General features: G+C 46.5%; 1 protein-coding gene across 4 annotated transcripts in view; it reads left to right on the top strand.

Moving 5' to 3' along the window:
- numb (NUMB endocytic adaptor protein) overlaps positions 1-17747 on the top strand; it is a 37529-nt gene that overhangs the window by 16613 nt on the left and 3169 nt on the right. For 2 of the 4 annotated variants that reach the window (XM_075447613.1, XM_075447611.1), the window contains exons 2-9: positions 6520-6656; positions 10582-10656; positions 14678-14710; positions 15432-15506; positions 16286-16426; positions 16588-16792; positions 16893-17189; positions 17513-17656. In XM_075447613.1, coding sequence (XP_075303728.1) covers positions 6531-6656; positions 10582-10656; positions 14678-14710; positions 15432-15506; positions 16286-16426; positions 16588-16792; positions 16893-17189; positions 17513-17656 — 1096 coding nt within the window. In that variant the 5' untranslated portion in view covers positions 6520-6530. The remainder of the gene's footprint in view (positions 1-6519; positions 6657-10581; positions 10657-14677; positions 14711-15431; positions 15507-16285; positions 16427-16587; positions 16793-16892; positions 17190-17512; positions 17657-17747) is intronic. The other 2 variants (XM_075447614.1, XM_075447612.1) reach the window with 1 other exon arrangement.

Raw genomic sequence — 17747 nt, 5'->3', positions numbered from 1 at the left:
TTCAACATTAAGCCTCTTTTCTGAGTCTGCAATGTTTTAGAACCCCCCTCACCGCTTTTTTGATGTTTACTGCTGTCTCCGGTATTTGCCTAATTTTGATTCTTCTCAAACTGCTTCAGAATGGCAGATATGGATTACCAGTGCACACCAGTAACCACTCCGGTGAGTTGATTATTTTGAAAACGGACGTTTATGGTGCTTTTACGGACCTTTTTGGACATGCGCATGACTTGCCATTCTGAAGCAGGTTGAGAAGAATCAAAATTAGGCAAATACCGGAGACAGCAGTAAACATCAAAAAAGCGGCGAGGGGGGTTCTTAAACATTGCACACGACTCAGAAAAGAGGCTTAAAGTTGAAAATACCGCAGTTCCCCTTTAAGTAAGATTTGACTATTTTGGATAGAAAAGAATCTCAAATGAAATATTTTGCCAGTTAAAGCCTCATATACGTAAGCAGTGTTTCCCGCAGGAAATTGCTTAGTCAAGGTGGTGAGTCATCGGCCGGGGTGGGGGGTGTACTTGGAATGGGACGGGGGCTGTTAGAGCAATAACGAAGATGTTTAAGAGCTGTAACACTTTTTTATTTACATTAACTATTTACATTAACAACCAGTAGGTGTCGCAATTCAATGTTATCAATGCTGTCTTTTAATGTCTGAGCCTGGCAAAGCATTATTGCTTCGTTTTAAAAAAAAAAAAAAAAAAATTTTGTTTTTTGTTTTTTTTTTTGCGAACGTTGGCAAGGCGGCAGTGCGAGTTTGCTAAGGCGGCCGCCTTGACTATAATGCGCTGCGGGAAACACTGGTAAGTGTCTGGCCAGAGTAAAGTTCATCTGTAGACAGGGTATCAATTGTAAAAGACTGTTCAAATCTTTTTAACACATATATTGGATCAATTTAGTCGCAACCCTACTTCTTGATTATATTAGCATTAATCCCCTCAGGTTGGCAATGTTGTGTTCCAGCATGCAGAACTAATCACTATGCTGACTCCTGCATTCCTTCTGCTATCAGCATGCTAAATGTTCTGCTCTATGATCATCCCATGGACCAGTGTGCTGCTGATGAACAAGTTGTTGATGTTCTTGAGTATTCTATTTGTCGTTCATTTCTATAAAGATGGGTTAGACAGTAGAAACCAGCTGCTCTTCGGGATTAATAAAGCATCCGAGTCTGAATCTATCTCTTCTTTTGAGTTCATGAGGTTGCATTGATTTGGATTCTTTGTTGATGTAGTTGGAGACGACTTGTGAATACGTACCGTGGTGCTGAGGAAAATGATCCTGACTTCTACTTCCTCTATGAACAAATAGAAACCTGAGGGAGCTTTAGGTTCCATCTTGCCCTCTGGCTGAAGGCCGGTTAAGGAGCTAAACGTACCTCTTGTGACCTGCACTCGCTTACAGCCAGACGCTCACGCAGACTTACTTGGATTTCCTCATATGGGTTACTCATTGAGGTAACGTGCCCCCAGGCCAATAAAAACCAAGTTTTAACCCAGAAAAAAATGCATCTCACTTCCCGTTGGGACCTCACTGGTGTGTGCAGTCAGGTTAGCTCGCCCACTGGTTTGCTGGTTGTTGCTGCCACTACAGATCACCCGTGGCAAATGAAGTACAGTTCACATTAAATACTTATTTAATGTGAACATTCCATAAGAAAAAGCCATTGAAACAAACAAAAGTGGTCTTCTACTCAGGAGAAGCATACCGGTGTAGCAGATGTGTCCGTGGCCTGATTGGTCGGAGCTCTTTTGACAGCATTTGGAGGACCTGCTGAGTATAAGGCAGGGGGTCACCAAGTTATGGCCGACCGGTGTATGTAACTGTAAAGAACGTATAAATGGAAGTCTTCTCTGTCAAGGATCAGTGACTGAACGGTACAATGTTCCCCTCTGAGGGGCTGTTGAGTCAAAGTATTAAGTTGCATGAAACGGGAACACTCGAGTGAATTGCAAGTAATTTAATTGCAGTTAAGTGCCGTACTTAAATAAAGACGCTTACTTTCCACCGGTGAATTCCAATGATAATATACAGGATTGGCATCCTGCCCACTGTTGGTGTCGGCCTTTAGCCTGTATTGGCTTCTCTTCTGCTGTGTGTACTCTTTACTGTGTTCCAACAGCTGAATTATTGATAAAGCCCTTCTCAGGTATGTGTTCTCTGAAAAAACAACAAAGTCCTGCCTGATGTCAGACTTTTTCAGCCTCAGTCTGTTCACTGTCCTCGAGCCGACTTCCACGGGGAAAGGCCTTCATTTCTTTCCTGCTCAGCCCTGCTGTATATTTACTGAATGAGATAATGTGAGTAGACCAGTTTATTAGGTGGTCAGTTCTTGATCGTATCCAACTTCTACATCAATAGAATTGACGGTGTCCTTTGTATTAAAGTAAGGCCGAGGAGTTGAGGCAGATGATCCGTGTGGCTCACGCTCAAAATAGACAAAAACTGGTAACGGCTTTGTGAACACAGCATCGTGTACATGAGATGTGTTCATTGTACTTGTATGTTGCTCTTTGCCGCATGTTAGAAATCACTTGGCGAATGTGAATCCCTCCTTATATATTGTCAAGGCTCCTGATTTCCCAGTCCTGCAAGCAGTTCCACATGTTGTGCCCTCGTTTCCTAGCAGCCCGGGCCTGACCGAGCACCAGCGTTCACTACACATACACAAACACGCCAAGCGTATGCTTTCTTTCCCACGCACATGAAGAAACAGTCGATGTTTTCACTTAAATTCCCACTCTCTCCTTTTGTTGGCTGTCTTGGAGGCAGCAGTTTGCAGGAGGGAATGTGTGCGCGTGTGTGGGCTGTAAACTGGCAGCAAGTGTTAAGTGATTATAAAAGGTGACTTTAGTAAGGTGCTATGAGATCAGAGGAAAATGGCGGGATAAAAAACATACACCTTTTTTGTTCTTTCGTTCTTTTTGTTCCCTCTTTGCAAAATCCCTGCAGGCCCAAAAACTGCTTTAAATGAAAGTGGGGGAATCTGCACCCAGCATGGACTTATTACTGCCTTCTTAGGGGCCACAGTTCAGCCACAGATTTGCATTCATCTCTAGTTGTAACTTCTTACACGGATTAGGCGGATTAGACGATGAATTTTCCACTCCCGTATTTGTTTGCATTCAGAAGATTTCAACTTCTGAATGCAAGTAAACGTAAAATGGAAACAGTCAAAATGCCCCAAAATTCCACTGAGGTGGTTTCTGCCCGTTTGGAAGAAGATTTGATTGAAATGTTGTGACTTACCAGCTGGTTCTGGTCTGGTTGAGACGGCTGCTTTTTCTTCTGAATAAAACCAGTATCAGTGCCGCTCATACTGCAGGCTTGTTCCAACGCTGTGTAGCCTGGTTTATTCTCTTTAAACCAGGCTATGGAAACCTGGATTTCACTTTAAAAGCTCACCTAAGGTTTAATTCACTTGAGGGTGGGAATCAGATTGTTGGTTTTATTGCATCTAATTTATTGCATATTAGATGCGTTATTTACCTGAAAGGTGACATGCAAATTCAAAATGTCTGCCGTCTTTACCTGATGAACTGGAAATGCGCTGATAGTGGTTCCGAATGCTTTTAATGTGTGGCACTAAAGGCGCGGTGCAGACGGATTGGTTTTCGCCCCGCTACTCGTCTTCACTCGTCAGGCTGGAAGCATACAGCTGGCACCGCAGTGAGCCCAAACATGATATGACCTACATAAACAAGTTTGTTGGGAGAGAGCAGGAGTGAGAGATGAAGCAACATATTTTTTTCTTCCCCTCTTCGCTCGTCATTTTCTTTTGAAAGGCGCTCGTCTGCAGGCTACGTTGACTGCTTGCGTGTGCTCAGTCAGTGCAGACACACACACCAGACCTTAACCGGCAGAACTATTTGGTTCCTACAGCAGGTTCCCCCTCGGCTTCTCTGCGCCTGCTTTCCACTGTGATGGTCATATGTTCTGCTTGATTTACAGACTGCGTGTGTGAATCATTGGAGTGTCTGTTTTTCTGTGGGAAAGTGACAAATCCGTGATTTCCAGTTTAAAGGGCGGTTTATGGTCGGAAACCAGGTCGTCTGCGTGTGTGTCGCAGTTAACGCAGACATCCCCCCCCCCCCCCCCCCCCTTACACAGACACTCTGGTGCACCTCCCCAAAATTGTAACTCACCGCAGACAGTGCCGCAGATATCGTCGCAGGGAGGAGAGAAAGGAGGCCTCTGATTGGTCAACTCTACATCCGCTCTACACTATGCGTATTTCCGGTTTGCTAACCGGCTGACGCTAACCGTGACGATTCTTTCCCTCTCTGCCAGCTCCAGTAGTAGCAATATTTCTTCTATTTCTAGATCAATCAGCTGCATCTCAATCAAAGTGCGCATTCGTCCAGTCGCCATTGTTGTTGAATGACCTCCGTAACCGGAAAAGAAACACGCCACCCACCACACCCACAATCCTAGCTTGTTCGTGATTCTCCCTTTGCGTTGTGGCGTGGAATTAACATAGCGCAGACCGCACTTCAAAATTGGGCATAAATCAAAAATAACTGCGTCATGTCTGCGACAAGCTCACTGCGACACACTGCTGCGAGAGTATACACGGCCCTTAAATCTCTGCGAGAGAACTCTCACTAGAATCCAGCTGCCTTGTGTGGTAATTAAAGTTGTGCTCGGTTAATAAACTGTTGCTGGCTTGTAGAAAACGGCAAGTTAACTTTGTTCTATAGCTGCTTCATTTCAGGTTCATTTCAGTTGCTGAAAAAAAGGTTCTTGAGACATTTGAGGCTCAGTGGGCCACTCCAGGTCCTTCCCCACCCTTCCTCTATGACAGCAGGAAGTTTGATGTGTTTATGTGTGCTTTGGTGACCTGGTCAGGACTGAGAGCTTTATTGTTTGCTGCCTGCTGAGGTGAAGCCTGGCATGGACAGCTAAGAGCACCTCACCTCCAGCATGGCTTCTACTCCCAAGCCATTACCGCCTCACAGGACAGGTTTCATTATGCAAACAGACAGCTCAGGTCGTGTGTGTGTGTGTGTGTGTGTGTGTGTGTGTGTGTGTGTGTGTGTGTGTGTGTGTGTCTAAGTAGGGGCATATGTGTGTGATCGCTGCGAGCATGTGTGCGAGTGCATGTTGCAGGTTGTGTGTTTTTGTGTGTGTGCGGACAGTCAGAGCTCCTGGATTAAAGACCTTTAATCCCGACAGATCCTCATCAGCTTGAAAGTTGGTGGGTATAACATGTTAGTTAAGGAGTATGCTCTGCTCACGTGTTAAAAGGCAGAACTGCACGCTCGAATGACCTTTGGTTCCCAGTTAGGAGTTGCTCTGGGGGGATGTGAGTCAGGCTTTCGGTGATGGATGCACCTCTCAGTTCTCGTTTGGATCAGCAAGTTTTAATTGGGTCTCTCCTTTTTTTTGTGCATCTTAATCCCCTTAGTAAGCCAAAACGACACGCATGTACCAGTTAAAGCAGGACTGTTAGCCTAATTGATTACCCTGTTTTTAAAGAAAATAAATAAGGAATTGAAAAGCTAATTTTACTGTTTGAACCGGTTTTAAAGCTTAAAGACTAAACACCAAGAAAAGAATTATCAAGGAGAAATGAAATGTAGGTGTGATGGCCTCACCCATCAGTCATTGAAACGCTGTTCTCTCAGAGTAGGGCTTTAGATTTCAGAATGCAGTGACATCACCAAGAGGTAGAAAAGGCAAAAAATGCAAATGATCACACATTCGCACCATCTGACCCAACTCGACGACACCCATAGACGTTCCTTGGTGTAAGGAAACTTTCAGACAGTTCAAAGTGGAAGCAGGACGTGGGCGTTTGAACCATGTGAGGCGTTTCTGACACTGGTCTGTAAGCGTTTACATCCTCTCTTCCAAATGCATTTTAATGATGATAAAGATTGTTTTCAGTGTGAGTGTTTATCTGACTGCTTTGCATTTGTTGCCTTACTTGGAGGTATTTTTATCTATGGTGTTTAGTTTCTGAGCTCTGCCAATTCAGAGATTTGCATGGAAACCTGTTATATGTGTTCGACAGTAGTTCCATGGAACATGTTAAAAGGCAGAGAACTGAGTTTGACTTCATTGTGACTGTAAAACAGTTTGTTTTTAATGTTTTGTCAGTCCTCTGATCAGGATTTCTTTGGGCTGTAACACTGGAGTGATATGAATAGACCTATCAGACACATGTGCCTCAGACTGGCAGCGAGTTGGCAAACCTGCAGAATTTGGGCTGAAATGTGGCACTGCTGTAGACCTGGCAACCCAGCAGAGCCTGCTCTGCAGAGGTTCGAACAAAGAGAACCGAAGTTTAAGGAGTAATTACAATCAGCGGATTCTTTGTGAGAACACATTTATTTCTGGGATGTGACAAACTGAAAATGAAGACTTATTTCTGCTTTACTACGATTCTGGAAAGCTGAGGATTACGTTCAAACGTGAAAGAGGAAGCTCACATATGTTCAATCAGACCTGAGGGAATTGTTATGCTTTGCTTGCTTGTTTTATGTGACTAATGGTGTCTGTCATCCCTCACAGGGAGCTCAGCGATGAATAAGCTACGGCAGAGCTTCCGCCGGAAGAAAGACATATACGTGCCGGAGTCGAGTCGGCCACACCAGTGGCAGACGGACGAGGAGGCGGTCCGCACCGGCAAGTGCAGCTTTGCAGTCAAGGTGACTCTCCCTCATACACAAACCCAACTGCATGCGCAGCATTTCAAACGCTCCTTTCACAGCCACGCAGGCCGAGTGCCGCGTGGACCCTGCTGTGGCGCACGCATACCTCTGGGAAGCGTTTGCGTGGTGTCTCCCTCCGAGAACACCGCTGTGATTAATCACAAGCATTCAGAGTGTGAGCACAGCTTTTATCTAGGCCGCAGGACTGTCTGCTGCCGGCCTCCCAATGCTGCCGGGTGTGTGCGCAATTGATTTCTGGCCTAAAATAGCCAGGAAGATGAGAACAATTAGAAGGAATAATTCATCTGTGCTGGCAGCAGCAGGGAGACATGCAGGAACGTTCACCTTGTTTTGGCAACAGAACCTTCCACTTTTGCAAACAGAAGTGCGACGGTACGCTTCCTCTCAGCGTCTGAGTTCAAAGGCTCACCTCGTTCTGGAGAAGGGGGAACTGAAGAGTTGAATGCTGTGAAAGAGAACCTTTCCCTTGTGATAAATAACATCCAACACATCGCAGAAAGCTCACAGCTGACTTTACACTGTACAGCTGACGATGCCTTGGGGTCAAGCTTTCCTGTGTCATCGAAGCAAAAATGGGGATTGGAATGCTTGAAGTAAGAGAAGCGATGGGAAGGTGGTGAAAATGATGAGCCTCCCTGAGAGTTGTGCACAGACGGTGCATTTAGGTTGTCTCTGTCAGAGATTTGATGTGGGACACGTGTCTGTTGGGGGCTTTAAGCACAAGTGTGGTGGTTTTTGTACGGTTTTTAAAATCCCAAAGAATCTCGATCTCCTTTAAGCTTTCAAATGTCTCCACGGCCTCACCCACACAGCTTCCTCCCACACGTGCTGGCTGCAGAGCTGCATGGATTTCTTGGAAATGCGCTTTTCCTTCTTACTGTGTGTAGACGCAGATATTACCATTTCAATTTAGAACCGTGTCCAGCAGTTTTGAAGATGAACTGACACCTGATTTTTATTGATTTTTATTAAAGATGGAGTCGTGTAGGTGAGCCGACCCCTGGATCGGATATTAAAGTCAAATCAAGAGCCATTAAATGACTAGTTTTTACAAGTATCACTTTATTCCCTGGTCTTCTTTTTAAATGTATCTGTTGGAAGGTAGCTAAGGGTGAGATACACTCCCCTACTTCATTCAGTTTGTCTTCGTCTTCCTTGTTGATAAAGTTTAATCAGAGTTTCCAGAATTTTCTTTGTTAATAAACCGGCTGGAGTTGCAGTTGTGAAGTGAAATCATTCTTTCTTTCCTCCCAGTTCTTGTGCAGCCACACATGCTTTTACACAAGCACTTTTGCTCATTGCTGGCTTTTATTGTGACGGTGCAACCGACCATGCTACCCCTCCTCCTCCTCCCTCCTGCTCCCTGTCTCCCCCTCCAGGTGCCTCGGTGGAGACCGGTTGTGTGCAGGTTGGAACTGTTGGAGTGAAATCATCACTAACTTCTGCGTTAGAGTAGGAAATGCAGGGCTTTGGAGGAGGTGCATTTGAGAAGGCCGTTCCAAATAAGTGTTGGAGAAATTTGATGTACAGATTGGTTGTAATTGGGTTTTAATGTTGTAGGCTGGGGCTTCACTCGCTCTTTAATGGCATTTACAAGCATAGAAGAGGAGTTTTTGCCTCTGATTATTTTGGGGGATTTCATATTAAGCGGCTTTTGTGTTTATTTGCGTGTACTCGTGTTGGTGTGCTTCTCGTTTTCAAGCTAAAATTGCCTTAAAACAGACAGTTATTCATGATTTAAGGTTATTGTGAAAGGCATTAAAAACATGGCTTGCTTTTTAAATGGTAATGTCAGCCTTATGAGACAGCTGCTGGCTGCGGATGAAGATTCTGGGTTTGATGAAATTACGTTGCTGCGCTGGTTCCCAACAGAAATAGATTAAAGGGAAATGTATTTATACGTCCTTGGTATTATCTCTGTGCCTCATCTGCATGAAAATCAATGTGCCTGTTTATGTGGGAGCTTGTTTTGCTGCTGACATAAACAGCATATTCACACCATGGAAATCTCAGAATTATTTCACTTTTTCTTCTCTTTCTGATCAGGACACCCCTCCCCCTCCTCCGGGCTACATCCAGAGTGATAGCTGTGTGTCTTTGATCCTTCCATGTACCTTTGCTGCCTGTCCACTGTTTGAACTTTAGAGACTTCATGATCTGTGGACCGCGCTCGGCTTTTCTCGCTTCTGTTTTTGGTCCGACTGTTTAACTACGATGCTGGCTGCAGTTATGGATTTACCCTACAGGCACCAGGCGAATGTCAAGCTTTTCAAATCCTCTCTGAGGGGAGCAAATTTCATTAAAGGTTTAAAGGTGGGGTAGGGGTTCTTTTTCTGGAACATTTTTTTTACATATTGCTTGAAATACTCTTCACACCCCCATTGCAACCAATTAATTAAAAGTTTTGACACAAAAATGAAAAGTTTTAGTGGCCTCTAGAACATACAATCTAGGAAAAACAGTATCCAATCATTGTGAATGGACCGTTCACAATGATTGGATTCTGATGCCGTCTATCAAACTGCAATCTGCTCCTCCCTCCCCCTCCTTCCCCCTGTGTGCGTACCCTGCTCCGTGAACAAATTACGCGTCCAGAAGCTTGGCAGGAAGCTAAACTAGAGCCAGCTTGGCTAGCACCTAGCATTATTAAACGTATAGTTAGCATATACTAAATGCTAAATACGGCAACGATCGATGCTGTCAGAACAGCGCTCGTGCACCTTCGTGCTCGTGCGCGTTCATGTACTCTAGAGGCGTGGCTTCGGGGGGGAAAGTGAAGAAAAGGGTTGGGACTTTTGACCTGTGTATTTTCAAAATGCAGCTTCGCTGGACTCAAAATCCAGGATCTCCTACCCTACCTTTAAGTATTCCCCCCCTATATTTTCAGGCCAATTCTTTAGCTATCTGTTTTAAAAAATAAAAAGATAAACTTTTTACTTGTGCTTCTTAGAAATGAGCTTATCGTCAGTTACATAAAATGTTTAATTAGATTTCTCTAAATTTATATTTTTGTTATTATATTAGTGGTGCTTTCACCGACCCGGCTACCCACTGCCTCCTCGCATCAGTGTTGTCCTAAACATCCTACGTTGCCGTGCGTATCATCGTGCCAACATGCATGAGCGCGTACACGTGTGTATTCTTTAACTCTCGACAGTGTGACTCACAGCTGCTTCGTCACAGTCTTAAAATAGCAGGCCCTGAGGGTGGGTCGGGTGGGGGGGGTGACAGGCGTGGGTCAGTGACGACTGCTTTGTGTGTGCATCTGTAAGGAAAGGGTAAGGACTTCCTCTATGGTCCAGCACTCACAATGGCTTCTGAAGAGGTCAGGGTTGCGACTGGAGTGACTCTCCGGGGCGTGATGCTGCGTCGGTTCCAAGAGAACGCACGAGAGAAAGTTTCGACCTCCTGTTGCATAGTAAAGTACAACTTTTGGCCAAACGTTTGCACAGTCACCAAAAACATTTCGGTTTTCAGTGTTCTTTCCTTTAACGGCTTCACTTGCCTCGGTCTTAGCTGTCCCGGGATGAGCCACCCATATCTGGAGTTTGGTGCAAACCCTACGGAAAAAAATGCGCAACGCAGTTATCGGCTCTCAGGCCAAAAGGAGCACCAAAGAGCTGTTGGCACGAGGAAACGGCTTCTTCACGAATTCGTTGCCTTGCTGAATCACACACTTCCTTCTGCATCCACCCTCTTGCTCATGTGTTTTTATGGGAAAGGTCAGTCAGATTCTCCTTGAATAGAGTTGGGGATAAACGAGCGAGCAGTTGAACTTTGACTTACCTCAGAACAGTGGTTGAATTGGTGTTTGTTTTTGTTTTTTTTTCCTTTTTAAACCCTTGCCCTGTTGGAAGGTCGGTCCCAGTGTTACTGACTCTCTCTTTCTGTCTGTCTGCAGTACCTGGGGCATGTGGAGGTGGAGGAATCCAGAGGCATGCACATCTGTGAGGATGCAGTGAAGCGGCTGAAGACGGTAGGTTTGGCTTGAACCCCCCCTCGGTACACTCCAGGAGCGAGGGCGTTAAACAGCAGACGTCCCAGCTCCTCTCTGTCTGTGCTGTAGCTCATCATTTCCTCCGAAGTTTCCCCCTCTTGTTTCACCAACACCCTGCTGGATTTTTCTTCCATCCATTTCCAGGCATCTGCCGGCATCCTTGTTTTGTTTTTTTTCACAGTGTTCCATAACTGTTGATTCCTGCTTCTGTTTTTACTGTACTTAGAGGCTCGAGCGCGGCCGATTGTTTCGATTTGTCCGCGGCGGTCTCGTCTCCTCGCATCCCGTCGCAGCCGGAGTGCAGAGAGGTCGGCGCGTACTTCCTGCCGCTGTAGATTCCGCCGGAGTTACGCAGAAAGGAACGCATTCCAGTTTGGGGGAGCAGGAGGAGGGGAAGAGGGAAGCCGAGGAGCCATTCCTTCTGCGTGTTGTCAGTTGTTTGCCAAGGCCCCACCCAGGTCGTAAACTCCTGTGCGCAGAACAGGCCGATTGTCTGAAATCGGGGCCAGACCTGAGTCGGCAGGTCTGCTGCACGGGTCTGTCTTCTCCGTAGGATCGGAGTCTGTCCAGGAGGATTAGCTCTTCGTGGCGGTGTGTCAGAACAGAGCTGCCAACAAAGATAATGAGAATCGTGTTTGCCGTCAGGTTTCACTTTCAGTTGGAGATGAATCAGACTAATGGAACCCTCACACCCGCTGCTCTTGTTATCAGAACCTTAGTTTTTAATCTTGCTGTTGTGTGAAGAGGCTTTTAATCCTGTTGCATGTTCAACTCCATGAACCATCGAAGACTACTTGAGCTGTGAGAGCTATTTGTTAGGGAAATGATATTGAGGTGCTGTTTTAAACAAACAGTGAAAGACATTCATGCCATTGAAATCCAACACAGATAAGAGAACATGCATCACGCACACACAGTCTGGCTTTAATATGAAGGCGCCTCTCTTCAGCACTTATGCTGACAGCAGGACGAGAGGCAGAAACACACACTTCCACCTGCATTTTCATGCACTGCTCCCGTTTGCTCACTCACTTGTAGACACTTGCCACCAAGATACAGAAGAACTCTCCCGCAAATATGTTGCATGCAAAAATCCCTAGAGAGGAAGTGGTGCACTCCGCAGCACAGAGGTCAGGCGTGCTGCGTGGATGTACAGATACAAACCCAGTGGAAGCACCGAGCCTATGAGCTGTGACCCACACACGCCACTTTACTCCTCATCCTTGGTGACCCGTTTTACAGGAAGAGCCAGAAACGATCAGTGTTCAGAAACCCGAGTTTCACTTCAGTGAAAAGGAACATTTTCCCTCCTCTCCACCAGGTTTGTTCCCTTTTTGTGTGGCCTCTTTACACATTTTTGTCCTCTTGCCATAGGCTTTACAGTGAGATCACACTGGGAAAGACTGCATTTGGAAGCTTTGCGGACGTTTTGCAGCTACGTCTTTAAAGTTATAAAAAAAGAATCAAAATAGAAGAGTATTAAAATTCTTGGAATAACGCTGAGCACTGAAGCTCGGAGGCAGTTACAAATGAGTCACGGTGCACCGTGTCACTGTGAGTTTTATAGTTGGGTCATTCTCAGGCAATAACAGTTTTGAAACATTTATAGCCTGACGTGTTGCTATCTGTTGCTTTGTTTACACTGAGGCAGCTTAAGACGGGCTTTTAAGTGAAAGAAGGGGGTTACACCGAGGAGTTCTTACTGTTGTTGAGCTCTATGTAAACCGCTTTCGAGCAACGGTCCCCTGCTGCCGGTTATAATGGTCAAAGCAAAGGTAGACCAGGCCAGACCAGGGAAGCCCTTTAGATATACGGTTAGCAAGGCCAGAGATGGAGCCCAGTTCATAAGCCGACTGTTGCCTGGCAACAAATAACAGTCCCTACTAGTGAAGAACAGATTCTACACTTATAGGGACTCTGTGAGATGTTGGGATGTTGTCGTTACTTTAAAATCAACTGCCATGACAGCCTGGCAGCGTTGGCTCTAAAAGTCTGAGATCAGGCCAGAGAGGCGCAGGAACAGCTCCCCGATGAATGGGTCGGAGAAGGAAAGGTGTCGGCTTTAAATGGTCCTGTCGGTGCTCCAGCTGTCGGTGGACTTGTGAGACACAGTTCCAGCTCGGAGACGACTCCGCTGTGTTCCCAGCAGCCTTTGGGACGTAATGAGAGTTTTTCCACAGCTCTGCAACCCGTGACTCAGAGGGGAGGATGAAGGCGGGCGGAGGAGGAGGCTGCACTGCGGCACCATCAACCTCGGAGCTGCCCTTTTGTGTTGGCATTGTGACATCACTTCCTGTTGCCTGCTGGCAGGTGGCCCTGGGGTGGAGGAGTGCTCTGAGTTTTAGCAGTGGGAGTGTGGGAGTGTTTTTCTGTTGCTGTTACTCAGAAGCTCGTGGTGACCTGGGTGAGGCACTCAGCTCGGAGATGATGACGGGCTGAAAGAATTTTCTTTGTGTTTCTACATGAAAGTCAGCTGCTGCATGGCTGCTTCAGTGAGAGTGGACCAAAGCTGATGAAAGTGCACTGTCAGTGAAAACTTCCCGGATAGAGCCATCTCTGGAATAATTGTTGAATTGGAGAGGCAACAAAATGGAAACCTCAGCTCTGAGGGTGAAATCTGTTGTGCGGAACAAAGAACGCTCTCTCATGGTGAGGTTTCCTCCAGCTTGAGGGGAAGATGTTGTAAGGTGTGAGTCGTTGCACAAAGTAGGCCTGTGACATGAGTTGCTTACGATGCGCACGCAGTTGTTGTTGCATATCCTGCCGGTGGTTACAGATGTTTGGATAGCAGCATCACCAAAAGGCCCACAAGTGGGTTGTGGCACTAAAAGGTTTCGACTGTGAATGGAAACGCGTATCTGACTAAAAGAAGTAAAGCGTGTCCTACTTAACACTGAAGTTCAACTTGTTACGTACAAAATGAGTTCCTATTTTCTTCACTTTGATCCACCAACACTCGGCTATCCCCTCTAAAGAGAAAGCTTCTCCTCTCAGTCTTTGCATTGAAATACTTGTTTGTTGTATGAACTATTTGTCGGTGTTGTACTTTTTTGTCTTTTTAAGCAGGTTTTTATTGCAGAGAAATGCCATCAAACTCCACCCATCCATGCTGCTATTCTAGTTATTTCCCCCTAACCATAGCTGACTAACAGTGGTGTGCAGAGCTTTCTATCATCTGCATGTCTGTGGGGTTCCTATAAGCGCACACACACTAACAAGCGCTTAGCTCTGAAATGAATCTCCAGTGCTGGTTAACATGTTAAATCATGCATTAACACGGTGCTCGGAGTGCCGTCTCCACCTCGGCTGTGTAACAGGAGCAGAATGGCACTCCTTTTCACAGCTTATGGGAAGGAGAGGAACTCGCAGAGAGCTGGGGAAAGAAGGGGGGTGTTAACTTCTTCTTTTTTTTTTTTTTTTGTGCGGTTGCGGCAGCCTAAACTTGACCTCTGACTCTGGCTGACCAGTGAACAGTCACGGGCTTGACCCAGAGGTCAGCCTTCCATCTCTGGGAAGCCGTTTCTGTCTGCTGATCAGCCGTGGAAGAAATCAGAAAAAAAGAAAATTGAAATGGGATTTTGTTGGGAGATCTTTTCTGTTCAGGCTGCTTGGTGTGCTGTCTTAGCCCTGGGACGTTCTGGTCTTCTGTTGTTTCTGTTTATTTGAATCAAAGAAGAAGTACAGGTGTCACTTCCTGCTGTTGGGGGGGTGTGGGGGGGGGATCTGCTGGGTAAAGTGACATGTTTACTGGCTTCCTTTTTGGTAGTACTAACAGCGACCGACATCAACAAAGTGTCACCCATCACATCTGTCCTGAGATCATAGTCACTCACTCATAACCCAGTTTCACCTTCACCAAAAGCAAGCTTCAAATCGAACCCCATCCTGTGGGCTCCCGTCAATATTTAGACTTCCTAGGTAACATTTTCATGCCTTGTTCCTCCCCCCATCTCCTCCACCCCTCTTACCCACCCTCCCTTTTTACCACATCCACTTCCAGGACAGGAAATTCTTCAAAGGATTCTTTGCTAAAGTAAGTTGTTGCTTTGTGTGTCTGAGTGTTTCTCTTTCTTATTAGCATTATTGTTACTTTCCCTCTCTCACACTCCACTCTTTGATCACATCTGACGGCTGGAAGAGGCGCACACACACGCACACTCTCAGAGAGACGGGGGGGGGGGGGTTGTCTGGAGAAGGACAAACACAGTGATGCATGTGTGTGTGTGAGCAGGTGGGGTGGTTTTAGGCTGGGGTGGGGCACCTTTTTTTCTTTTTGTGTGTGTGCTTTATATTAACAGGCGTGCCTTTTCTCCCTTCAGCCCTTCTTCCATGAACCAAGAATGGAACAATGAGCAGTTTGTGTGAATGAACATTTCCTCTTTCTAACCATTGGGGTCATCACTGCTTACTGCATCAGGGCACCAGATCTCTCACCAACCTCGTCTCTTATCAAAATTTTGCTCCTGCTGTGTGACACGGCTCTTAGAAAACAACTCCTGTGTCCTTTCTCTTGTTTAACAGCTGCCTTTTTTTCCTTCTTCACAGGTGTGCTTTTTCTGTCTCTGTGTGTGTGTGTGTGTGTGTGTGTGTGTGTGTGTGTGAGAGAGAGAGTGTGTGTGTGTATGTGTGTGTGCGCGTTGAAAGAGTTTTTAAGATAAGGTGCCAAGGAATGGTACAAAGGGAAGCAGTGGTGTGGGTTGTGGAAAGGGCTTCCTTGTTAACTCATCGCTGTCTTGTCGTGTGTGTGTTTGCAGGCTGGGAAGAAGCCAGTGCGAGCGGTGTTGTGGGTGTCAGCAGATGGTCTCCGTGTTGTCGACGACAAAACAAAGGTAATCATCAGCCCCCTCGGTCCTCTGCCGCAAGCTAGGAAAACTTTGACAGCTGAAGGGAGTACACGTCCCCTTAGTAGAGTAAAAGGTGAAATGTTTGAAGTTCAAGTAGATAATGCTGATTGTTGAGCTGCTGGAGCTCAGGTCTGATGACCTCCTCTCATGTGGGTACACAGTGCACCTGCAGGAGAAGATACCATTAGGGGGAAACGGCATCACATGAAGCGGCCATGTTGACCTCTGTTGGAAATGTGTGGTACTGCATCTACTGATGCTACTGGTGATAGTTCTACTGATGCTGATTTTTCCTATTTCAAACTCCTGTTGACGGGGTGTGAGCATTTAATCCTTGTTGCTGTTTTTACACCAAACAGCGGCTACGACCGCGGAAACAAACAGATTCAATCATTTCCCACTGCCAGTGGTGGCGTGTTTAACTTCAGTGCTGCGACAGCTCCGTTGTACTTTGAACTGGTCCAGTCAGTCCTGCTGCATCCCAGTGGGACAAGCCTGTAAACTATGACAACACCATGGGATGGCGACCACAATTTGATAATCCCAGATGTGAGCGGGCTTTTTAATCATTGCAAAAAGGGCTTAAGTTTGATGAGAAACAATGACAGAAGAATGCAGAGCAGCCGCTTGTTGTCCAGTTTTCAGGCGTTTTTGTCCATGTGTGAATTGTGAAGAAGTCCCTCACCTCGTTTTGACACAACTGGAACTCCTTCGACTCTGAAGTCGTCAATGTGATAATAACGAGGAAAAATACTTTAATGCAGGACCTGATTCTGGACCAGACGATAGAGAAGGTGTCATTCTGCGCCCCCGACAGGAACTTTGAGAGGGCGTTCTCTTACATCTGCAGGGATGGCACCACACGGCGCTGGATCTGCCACTGTTTCATGGCCATTAAAGACTCAGTAAGAACTCACTTCATCACTGGAATATATTGTTAATAAATATATATGAATATATGTATAGTTGAAGTTACCTGTAAATGTGTCTTTTTCATCCAGGGAAACTATTGGCCAAGACCACAACATGTGTTTGTCTCATTTACATTCAGATTTGTCCTTTTCAGGGCGAGCGCCTCAGTCACGCGGTGGGCTGTGCTTTCGCTGCCTGTCTGGAGAGAAAACAGAAACGGGAGAAGGAGTGTGGGGTCACAGCGACCTTTGATGCTAACAGAACCACTTTCACTCGTGAGGGCTCCTTTCGTGTTACCACGGCAACAGAGGCGGCAGAGCGGGAGGAAGTAATGAGGCAACTACAGGACGCTAGAAAGGGTGCGTATCTGAAGTGTGAACGTTTGAACTGTTGGACCCCCCGCTTGGCTTTAAATCCACGGAGGGCTGTTGCTTCACTGTCGCTCTTCTCCAACGGCAGAGGCGGATGCGATGGTCGGCGTGAACTTGGCCAACAGCGTGACGAACTCCTCGGCGCACCAGGCGGGAGACTCCCCATCTCCCACGTCCTCCCCGCCACTCTCCGCGGCCACGCTGGGGCCCCAGGCGATCCCCCGCAGACACGCGCCCGCAGAGGCTCTCGCCCGGCAGGGCTCCTTCCGAGGCTTCCCGGTCCTCAGTCAGAAGACGTCTCCGTTCAAACGGCAGATGTCCCTGCGCATGAACGAGCTGCCCTCCACCATGCAGCGCAAATCTGACTTCCCCATGAAAAATACAGGTGATGCTCCCAGTTTAATGAAAACCCCTCAACCCGCCGAGTGCTAATGTGGCTAATGTCACTTCTGCAGCACATCGCACACAAGTGGGCTCCGTAACCATGAAGTAGACTTTAGATTGTGTTGAGGATGGATGGGATGGGTGTTTATATTGCCTTTAATGAGCTTTTTTTCCTTTTCAAATGTTCACTCCAAAGATAAAAACTTTTTCTGAAACAAAAGGAGGAGTTCTGAATGAATACATTTCATAAACCCACCGTTCTGTACCCTCTTCGTCTTTGATTTAACTGATGTACCTCCGCCTCTGGATTTTTTTCCCGTCCAGTCCCTGAGGTCGAAGGAGAAAGTGACAGCATCAGTTCGCTGTGCAGTAAGATCACCACAGCTTTCAGCGGACCCCCAGAGGACCCCTTCTCCTCGGCTCCAATGCCTAAACCGGCTTCATCTCCACAGTCTCCTGTAGCACCAGGTAAAACTCGACCTTCTGACGGCCTTTTTCGCTTTCAAAGGTTGCATTTCATTACTTCCCAGCACACTGAACTGGTTCCCAGTGCTGGCTG

This window comes from Odontesthes bonariensis, chromosome 17, assembly GCF_027942865.1.
Source record: "Odontesthes bonariensis isolate fOdoBon6 chromosome 17, fOdoBon6.hap1, whole genome shotgun sequence".
Taxonomy (NCBI): Eukaryota; Metazoa; Chordata; class Actinopteri; order Atheriniformes; family Atherinopsidae; genus Odontesthes; species Odontesthes bonariensis.
This window is presented reverse-complemented; position numbering and strand designations above follow the sequence as displayed.